The 10,563-nt window shown below is 42.8% G+C and overlaps 1 protein-coding gene across 1 annotated transcript in view; it reads left to right on the top strand.

The window, feature by feature from the left end:
- Nucleotides 1-10,563, top strand: part of ADAMTS17 (ADAM metallopeptidase with thrombospondin type 1 motif, 17) — a 107,681-nt gene that overhangs the window by 60,413 nt on the left and 36,705 nt on the right. Inside the window, exons 10-11 of the mRNA XM_010085437.1 lie at nucleotides 589-669; nucleotides 6,350-6,507. Of these exons, the coding sequence (XP_010083739.1) occupies nucleotides 589-669; nucleotides 6,350-6,507 (239 nt within the window). The remainder of the gene's footprint in view (nucleotides 1-588; nucleotides 670-6,349; nucleotides 6,508-10,563) is intronic.

Raw genomic sequence — 10,563 nt, forward strand, 5'->3', positions numbered from 1 at the left:
TAAAGCTGAAGTGTAAGGGAAAACAAATTTTCTTTCCCCCAGTTGTCCCACTAGTTCCTGCGGTTTAGTTTTAGCATTGTCAAAATGTTTTATGGAAGGGAGCCCTTTCTGATGCTGACCACAGCCTCGAGCAGTGTTTTTGGTTTTTTTTTTTTCCGGAGGGGAGACAAGGAGCATCTATTGGAAACTTCATTTCAAATCACAGATGTGTGTTCTGTGATGTGCCGTGTTGCTCCTGACAGTGACACTTTGCATCAGGAACATTCCTCATGCGCCCCTGTCAGTACCACAGGAGAGCCGGCGTGATTTGAAGGGAGCAAATGTAATTAGGCCCAAGTACAAGCCTTACATCACAATTAAGCAGTGCACGTGCATTTCTCTCCCTCTTCTCAGGCTGAAATGTTAGTCATAACCGTGCATGTCACAGCAGTGAAACTTGGCTGCCAACACAGGGATCTCATTTGAAGTGTTTCCCAACCCTTCCCCAACCTGGGCAGGAGTTGATTTTTTCACGGTGAGATACTGAATGACTGATGCCTCTGGCTGTCTGTGACATGCTCTCATCCATCTGCTCTTTTCCTGCCATAGGTTACATCGAAGCAGCTGTGATCCCTGCAGGTGCCCGGCGGATCAGAGTGGTTGAGGATAAACCTGCTCACAGTTTTCTGGGTAAAAAGACCAAAAAAAAAAAAAAATTGATTCAAAACTCAGTTCTGTTCTGTGTTAAAATGACCCTTCTCTAAATGACCTGTAAGATGTTAAGTTTTTTGTTGTCAGGAGGCGGCTGTTGATTTTATTCTTGTTGCAATCTCTCTCTGCTCTCGTGCCTTGGTTGCATGACATTTGCTTGATGTGATAGTATGTGACACTTACAGGCTCTGTGCAGCCTGAAAGGACCAGAGGATGCTTTTACACAGAGAGAAGAGTTCCTGAGCAGAATTTGGCACTGGGTTGAACATAGCTGCCAGGAGCACACAACAGTTTGGGAGGGAGTGGGAAAGAGAACAGTGCATTTAGAAAGAGGAACAACACAGATACAGATAGGAAGGTGCGCAGCTCAGGCTGGAGCAGAGGCAGGACAGGGCAGCTGATATCCCACAGTAACCTGACCATGAGGTTGCCTGTGCCATTTCCTGCAGCAACAGGTTTTCTTTTGATGCTGTACCCAAGACCTGATTCTGCCCTCTGAGATGGGCTAACTGCAGTCTCCACGTGTCTCTATTTTCTCAGGCCAGACAATTTGTTTAATCCTCTTCTCATTTCTACTGCTGCATTCCTTTTGATGGAAACAGGTTTCCTCTCTTTACCCTGTTGGAAACAAAGTCTTACATGTGAGTGCTGGGTCAGATTTGTATGTGAGGTTGTTGTAGGACAGTCTGTCAACAAATTTGTTGTCCTGTTACTAATTGTTTAGATTAAAGATTAGAAGGGCATTTGTAAAATGCAACCAGTCAGCTAGAATATACATCTGTCAGTCTGGTCTTCTGCCTCTTCTCTCCAATGTTAGGGGTGTTTCTTTTTGTGTCATTGCTGTGCAATAAATGAAGGGCTCTATCTCCATCTACTTCTAGAGAGGCCAAGTCACAGAAATGCTAATGCCCCGTTGCCTTCAATTCACGCAGGAAGCCTGTGGCAGAGCAGGGAGTTGAAGGAAGATTGTCCAAGGCCCGAAGAACACCCAGGACATTGAAACCTCCTTTGCACACTCAGAGCTGCATGGCCACACATAAATGGGGGGAATTCTCTCTCCCTTATATTCTTTATCCTGTGTGGGAAACAAAAGGATAAGAGAAAATCCCAAACTTCCTCCTTTGTTCAGTGATCTTTTGCAGCTTTTAGTCCCTGCGTTGTCAAACCTAAACTCTTCTTGCTGTTGAGCTCATTAACACAAGATTTTTGTCCTTCTGTATCAGTGTTTCAGCCCTTCCACATGCTGATATTTTCATTGCAGTGGTTGGAACAGCTGCACGTTCCAGCTGTCCTTTAGCCTGGGAAGTATTAGGTACTGTTTTCACTGCTGAATGTTCTGGTTCTCTCCACATGGGCTTCTCAGAGCAGAGACACTCCAAGGATTTAGGATAGAAAAGCACTCTGAAAGATGGAATTGCTTCTAGAGATCTAGCAAGCCTGTGGTAGGAACTCTGAGAAGTTTCCAAAACTTGTTGCTTTCTGTTTTGCAGAAAGGGAAACTGAGGTGTTGCAACTTGCTCATGGCTATGCAGGGAGTCAGTAGCAAAGCTCAGGCTAGGACTCTTGGCTTCAGATTTCCATGTCTTTTGCTTATAATCCTCCATCTCCACAGCCAAAAAGAGGTGTTAATATCCAGTACCTGGGATATAGGATGCTGCTGAAAACACTTACACAGTGATTGTGTCTTAGGATTTCAGGTCTAGTGCCATTGGTTTTCCATCTTGAGGTGCTACCAAGGTTGGCAGCATCACTGGGAAAGATACTTTTGTTCTCTGTCTCTCATTCCAGATTCAGGGGGAAAAAAGAGGGCAAATCACGTCATTCAGCTGCCCTTAGGTCAAAAGCATTGGCATTTGTGCCACTTCTTGGTAGGAAGCACATATCACTACTGCTAGTATTTCCACTAATGCTGCAGCCAGCTTGCTGGGAGAGGATTATGCCTACACGTAAGATATTTGACACAGCAAAGCACTGGTGGAACAATGAGAGCCAGTGTTTCCTTGGTTTTGCAAATGCACTGCCTTCTGGAAGCCAGCCTTTTTGTTTGTCTTGGTGGGATTTGCACAGAGTATTTGCCTGGGGCTTGGGCTTTGGCAGAAAGCTGCAGCACTGAGAGTCTTACGTGGAGCTAGTGACTGCCCTTCATTGTCACCACATAACCTTGACTAAGGGAGGTATTTCCCCACTGGGTGGTGAAGATTAGCATTGCATGTATTTGAGAGCAGGACTTGTACAAAGATAGATAAAAATCTGGCTATTTTTAAGCTTCTGAATTCTTTTAGCTCTTTGGTTCATGGTTAAGAGCCAGGAGAACCTCTCTAAGCTTGCCAGGGTTTTCTCTTTCAAGGAACACTGGACACAAAGAAAAGATCCCCAGTGTCTTGCTAACCAAAGCTGAGGAATAGCAACAGGAGTGTTCAAATAGGACGAGAGAGATGACCAAGAAAACAAAATCCAATCACTCTGATAGACCTCATAATGCATTGTAAATCCAGGTCTGAGTCTGGAAGGATTTTCTATTTCAATTACACTGACAAAGCTGAGTCCAATCAGGTCCTATTTCCACTCCGAACCGGGTACAGCACTTTGGAAATGAGCCCAGCATAATTTGGAATCATTATTCCATGTGCTGGGAGCAGTGCCTGAAGAATTTCCCTCTACCTACAGGCAACCCACGCTGGCTGCCTTGGCTGGCTGTAATGCTTAGAAACCACCTTGAACAGGAAATGCCTCGGCAGCTTGTGCCCACAGGCTGGGAAGCAAGCTGGAGGGACCCAAGGTGGAAATAAAGATCTGACTAGATGCCAGGTTTAGAAATAGATTGGTCAGTTCCTGTCTTCCAGCCAAGAAGAAGAAAAGAAGTTATGGGTTGCTTCTGGAGTTCCTTTTTCTTTCACTCTTCTACTGTACAACTTTGAGCCAGAAAAAGCTTAGAAATGTAACTGTGGATTCTTGCTGCTGCCTAAATGCACCCACAGTGGAGAGAAAAGAAGGGGCTGTGCTTCGCTACCCTGTTTGAGGCATTAGGGTCTCAGGAGAGCTGCAGCCAACTGTCCAAGGCAGAATAAATCCTTTGGGTGCTAGCTTAAATCGGGGAAGACTGCTTGGCAAAAAGGGCTCACAACTGCTTTCCTGTTGGGGTTTTTCCAGCACAGTCAGACAATTTATGTCGGAGAAGACTGCACATATCCTGGTCTTCTCAGGTACTTCTTTCGTACTGACACCCCTGGGACTAGGCAGAGCCAGCCTGCGATAACTGTGTGTGACAAAAGGCGCTGGAGAAAGAGCAGTACTCTGTGTCTAGGGAACATGGAGGTTTTATAGCTGCAGCATTTATCCCTACTGATGGGACACTTGCGTGCGATGAAGACAAACAGTGATGAAAACACTTTGGCCCAAATACTCTGCCGAGTCTCCAGTGCAATTCCTGCAGTCCTCAAGGAGCACCTTTGGGAACAGGGCTGTTTCCAAATTCTCCCTTTCCTCAGTCACTAAGGGAGCAGTGCCTGCAGCAATCAAAATCAAACCTTTCCCAGAAAAGAGGTCCACAAAGATTAAGCATTTTGTTTTTCGTCAGCAAGCTGTCTTTGACGATGAGTTGGAACCAAAGCATAGTTTTAGTCATTCAAGCTCTTACACACGGTTTGAGCATGTGCCGCGATATCTTTACTAGTCAGCCGTTCTGTATGGAGATAGTTTTATCTCATCCACAGCTTTGATTAGTCATGTTCACGGCTCCTCAATGCCAGTGTGGTGGCTGCTTTGATCTGCCTGGAAGCCACTAGGCCTTGGCAGAGGAAAGCAATCCTGCTTCAGAATTTTGTCTGAAGTTTGCAGAAGGTACTTTGTAGATTGAGGAACAAAGCAGGAAGAGAAGTAAGCTGCAGACAGAGTTATATTGCTGTACCATGCAAATACCAGGACATCGTCATATCCCTAGTCTATGTGCCAAAGAGAACTTTCCTCGGAAAAAACATTCCCCCACATACATCCCACTCCTCCTGGGGGAACCATACCTGCAGTTTCCCTTCACCCTGAATTTGGAGCCTCTAATGGGACCGTGAGAGCTATCAGGAAGGTAGTGTGCAGCAGGACAGAAAGACATTTCACCATTCTCCAGTACCTCCCCAGGATGCAGACGCTCAGAAAGGTACACACAGGTGGAGAGGACATCTACTCCAGACTTCCCCAGAGGCTGAACACTACAAGTGATGCTCAGGTGGTAAATTGAACGTGCCCTGAAATATTCCTGACAGTGGGAGATTTTCCTGTTGACTTGAAAAGGCTTTAACTCAGCTCCCCTAACGTTCTTGCAACACACTCAGTTAAGTGAAAGCCAACGTTTTGTTCTTTACTGGAAGAGAATAAAATAGGCATGAGATACTGGAAGTAAAGAAAACATCTTGTTAAAGGCTTAGCCAAAAGACACAGTTAACCTTGAACTAAGGAAGCCCAGTAACACGTGGGCTATTCTGTCTGTCGGATGTCAGGGCAAATTTGATCATGGTGCATCGATCTCCACAAAGGGGCCTGGGACTTTCTCGCTGTTAGAACAGGGTCTGTCAGTTTTCTCTTCCCTCAGTGAATCACACCTACGTCTGGATAACTGTGCTTACCAGAAGTATCTTCAGGTCATACTCAAGCAGCTACTCTGTGGTATTAGATTCTTACATCATGTCTGCCAGTTTGGTATATGTGTCTGAATTTATGGTGCTATCCATTTTTCTAAGATGAAAGTATAAATAGCTAGATTTCAGAATAATCCTTAAAGTGATATAAGTGTTAATTTCCAATATACCATATATTCCAGGCACGTTCATTTTTCCCATGTAAACTGTGACAAATAATACTGAGATTATTCCAGGAAGAATTATGGCTCTGACTGATTTTTCTCTAATTATACTCTCTGTTTACAATCTGCACTCTGCTCAGCTTGGATAAGGAACACAGGCTACTAAGTTTTGCCCTTTCCTAGTCAGTCGCTTTTACTTTGTGGTTCTTGCTTGTCAGCACAATGCTGTAGTATTTTAGTATTACTTTTAAATCCAAATTAAATCTGTCTTCACTTAAAGAAAACCATTTCAGTTGTGTGAACTCTCCTTTGCAAAAGCAGAGCTGTATCTGTAACTGAATTCAACAATATGCCATGAGTATGTGTGGTTTTTGGATATGCTCCTGAAATGGGTCAAACTGTGGAAGATTTCTGCCATGTAGTCCTAAATTAGTAGTATTTTTTGAAGGACAGTGGGTAGTTATCTTTCCTTCTTTTTATTTCCTTTGTAACTCCTGCACACTCTTTTTTTCTTCCCTTTCAATTTTCTGACAGTGGAATGGCACAGAGAATGCCTCGAAGTTTTGAAACTGGAGAATATTGTGTATTCAGAAAGCAGAATATACTAATTTTAAGTAGTAAAACCTTAGCAAGACGAGTTTATGTGTCATTATTGTTTCTTAATAGCAATGTTAATGTAATTAGAAATGCCTTAATCAACTGAAATACAGAATATGCTCAAGTTAGAAACACTTTTTCTTTTAAATCTTGTCCGTTACAAGTCTACTGCATCTTGTGCTTCAGATGAGCCGAGACAGAAGCTCAGTAGTCTATATTGTAATTACAAATTTGCTTACATTTCATTCCGTGGTGTTTGATTCATTCCAGCTTTAAAAGATTCCAGTAAGAGATCCATTAACAGCGACTGGAAAATTGAGCTTCCTGGTGAGTTTCAGATCGCAGGCACTACTGTCCGGTACGTGCGAAGGGGTCTGTGGGAGAAAATCTCTGCCAAAGGACCAACTAAAATACCACTGCACTTGATGGTAACTTTATATCCTTTGTTTGTGTTTCTTAAGTGATGCAACATAAAGGGTTTATATCCTAGCTGAAAGTTAAATTTTGATTGTTTGCTTCTTCCCCAGAGTTTTTTAAAGGTATGCTATCGTGCCTCTCTTTGCATTCTTTTGCAGCATTGCAAAGGCTGGAGAAACCCAGCTCACTGCTTAAAAATAAATGATGCCCTATTCCGGGAGAACATGGAGTGTCCTGGTAGGCTCATGTCCAGTACAGGGTGCTCCTGTAATGTGTCACAGACAATGTGACAAGTCCTTTCTAAAGGATGTAGGTTTCCAGGGACCTTCTGAATTTCATGGACATACCCACTCACACACATGAAAGGATATTTGGTGAAATATCTTCTCAGTTTATGCCAGAATGTATTCTGTATTTCCATACACTGTTCCTCTGTTTGAGCCTCTGTAGTGACTTAGTTACACACAGTCACACAGTTGCACACCAATGTTTCTTGTTTTCTTTATATTGTTTTTTTCAATTTTCTGTATTTTAAGGTTCTTGAAAGTTTTTCCTAATGTTCAGCATAGCCCCTCTGTAAAACTGGGCATGTCATTTTATAAACAGTCATATGGCTGCTGTATGAGAACATGAGTGAGAAGAACAGGATTGTAGTCCCAGTCCTGTCACTAACGGGTGATGGGGTGACTCATGGGCTAGTCCCTTAACGTTGGTAGTAACCTTAATGTTTCTATCTGTAAGACAGCTGTAGTAATGCCTGTTTCTTAAATACTATTTGAAAGTCTGCAGAAAGCTTTACAGTTTCTACAGCGAGGTTTGCACAGAAACATAGAGTATTTTAATGTATGTGTTGTTTCCTGTAACTTTTTTTTAATCCAGTCACATTTTTCTGTGTGCTGTTTCTTTTCCTCGTGAATTTTTGCCGCGTTTGTTCACTGAAGGCTATCTGTAAGCACTACTAAAAACCAGAAGTCTCTCCCTTTCCTCACCTGAATTTTTTGGCTCACTGATGTTCATTGTGCAACGTTTCACGGCCCAGTTTGAAAAGCTCAGAAGTTGCTTGAAGTTTTCACACACACACGAAGGATAATAATAGTGCTCCACTACTCCAGTACTTTCTCTGTATGCTGCACAGGAACATGAGGTGTTTTGTCTTTGCTTTCACAGACAGATGAGTGAGTTTACGAGGTTCACATACAGTGTAAAGCTGGATTCAGAGAGGTTACTACTGAAATAGTCAGTAACACAGGTCTTCCCTCCTGAAACCAGGACTCTGATAAAGTATCTTGTACTGCCAAGGTCTTCGTAACCCCATGTAAGAAAAAGGAGTTGCATAGGTACCGTTTGTGAAGATGCTTTGCAGACTTCCTTTGCCAGCTCCTGGAAACTTCCAGAGCATTACTTGATTAAGGTGTACTGTGGCAAAATCTGGTAACAGCATTTTGTGAACTTCAGCATCAGTAGAACTTTGTTTTTAAAGAAATGCTCATTTTCCCTTCATTAAGGAGTAAGTAACTAACATAGGAAACTAGTGAGTGTGAGGTTCTCCATGAGCATCCTTTCCAGGTACAGACTGGCATTTCCAGTAGATATGAGCAGAGGAAATTTTCCTTCTTCACTTTTTCCCCCAGAAATGATTAAAAAGGAGGAAAGTAAAGGTTACCAGACCATTAAAAAAACATGTGGCTTAAAATCGCTGCCAGTCATAAACAAAGCACACGTGAAGTCTTTTCTTCAAATCAGATATTAATCTTTTCCTTGATACAGGGTAGTAGATTTCATTCCTTGAATGCAAGAAAGGCAGGATGGTTACCAGTTACCTCTAAATAGAAAACTGTTGTTCAAACAGTGGTGGAATACACTGGACTGACAAAGAGCCAGAAGCTTCAGTCAATCTATTGCGACCTGCATTTGAAACCAATTATACACCCATACACTCACACTCCAATTATATATGGCTACGAAATTGCATGAAATTGGTTTCATATGGGCCTTTAGATTCACTAGTCTTGCACCCATCTTGAGATAATAAGGATTTCTTTTTAGGAGCTGGTTTTTAATACTTGAGGCATTTCTCCAAGTGTATTGCTGTGAGTATATTTCTTGGAGAAATTAGTGTTTGTGTAACTAGGTCTGTTCTAGACCTCCTCTCGGCGACAGGACAACTGAACACTCCCAGAGCATAAAGATGCTTTAGACAAGATTGATTGGTCAGTTCTGTAGAACAAGCTCTTCGTATCTCATGCACTTAAAGAAAGCCAGAGCAGGAGTTGAGTTCTCTCCCTCTGACTGCCTGGTATTTCAAATTGTGTTTAAAAAAAAAAATAATAGTCTTTGAAACTGTGATGGTGGCTGGCTAGTTTCAACCTTGGTATTCAGTTCTGGTAGTAAAGCTCCCTCTGTAGCTGAAGCAAAATCATATCTTTGTTCCCCATGTCTTCTGGAATATGCCTTTCTGCCCAGGGTTATGCACTGTGCACAGCGACTTGCAGGTGCTGAGTTTGTGTAGCCCCACAGTATTCCCTGCACAGACCTCCAGGATGTCAGTGGCTGCAAGCTGGACCCCTTCTTTCAGCACATACGGTTGTTTTTTTTGGTTAAATGAGCTTATGACAGCTTTAGTGAGATTACTGATTAAGTAGGAGTGATTTCTGCAAATATGAATAGGGAACAATTGCTGTTGTGAGAAAATAACATTTACAAATTTGCTTTTTTCAGTTGGGCAGCTGCTTGCTTCACTTATGATAGCCCTGCTTCAAATACCTTATTTGATAAGGTACTACTCCTATTTCAGTAGGTGACAAGAGCCAGCAGAGTTCACCTGTCTAAGGCTGGTGATATTATGGGATAGTAAGTGTAAGTGAGTCTAAAGGAACACCATCAGCAGCATTACAGTAGTGCTTCTGTGGCATGTTAATATTGCAGTAACTCAGGTTCCGTGGGCCTCATACTCCGTTGGGTATCTTCCAATCACTTCTGACTCAAGCCAGTGAAAGTGAGAGCCAAATGAAGCCCAACATGTAAATCAAAACAGGACCAGAACTGTCATCTGCCTGTGCTGAAAAAATAAGCGTTTTTCTCCATTCCTCTGCCTTTGTTAATAGTCAGTGAATTCTGGAGTAATAATACTAGAGGCATCCCGTGTGCCTCCTTGGGAAATAATCAGCCTGCTGTTAGAAGCAGCTTTCACCTTCCTCTAGGAATATGCAGGGTATGAAAATATATGTGTTGCTAGCAGCTGTGTGATATGGCTCTTCCTTGTCATCTTCAGGTTTCTGAGACAATAAAAACCTGCCCCTACAGCTTAGTCACGCTCACTTTGAGTGCCACATTTCCCAGGAGGCATGTGACTTTTTTTGTGTTAGTTGTTTTTGCTTTGGGAAGGATCACCTTGTTCCTTCAGATGTGTTAATAAACATTTCTGCCTTTAAGCTGTGGGCTGCTGCAGCCCAACTCAAATGCACCAGTAAATGCTGCAGCTCCCAGAATTACAGAACGGTTGAAGTTGAACGGCACCTCTGGAGGTTTTCTCATCCAAACCCCTGGCTCAAGCAGGAGAGCGCAGAGCAGGCTGACCGGGACCGCGATCCATGAACAGTACAGCGTTAACCCAGAGCTTCCCCATTCCCCACAAAGGTCCCCAGCCATAAGCTTGAGTCTCTGCATGAGCTTTGCAGACCATTTGCTTTCTAGAAAACAGGGGTAGGACAGGTATGAGGAGTGACTTTTTAACTCTAGATGCTCATTAAAATAGTTATTATATGAAAACTGCTGATTTAGTGCTTCCTGTTGTCTTACTATTTCTCTTTAGACAGCCAGTGGCCTGCTCATCACATTTGAGGCTTAAACAAAGTTAGGCACCGAATTCCAGGTTTAGGCATCTCCGTGACCGTTTTAGATATTCACAAATCATAAGCATTTATTGCTCCTGCAGACGTCCTGTTTACCAGTACTGCTGTGATTTCAGGTTTCTAGATAAAGATTTGGTTGCCTTTCACAAGGTGCTTATATTTTAGAAATAGTGGCTGGGGACAGCATTTTCAGCATTTATGTTTTTTCTGTCTGTT

The sequence above is a fragment of the Pterocles gutturalis genome, unplaced genomic scaffold (genome assembly GCF_000699245.1).
Source record: "Pterocles gutturalis isolate BGI_N339 unplaced genomic scaffold, ASM69924v1 scaffold450, whole genome shotgun sequence".
Classification (NCBI taxonomy): domain Eukaryota; kingdom Metazoa; phylum Chordata; class Aves; order Pterocliformes; family Pteroclidae; genus Pterocles; species Pterocles gutturalis.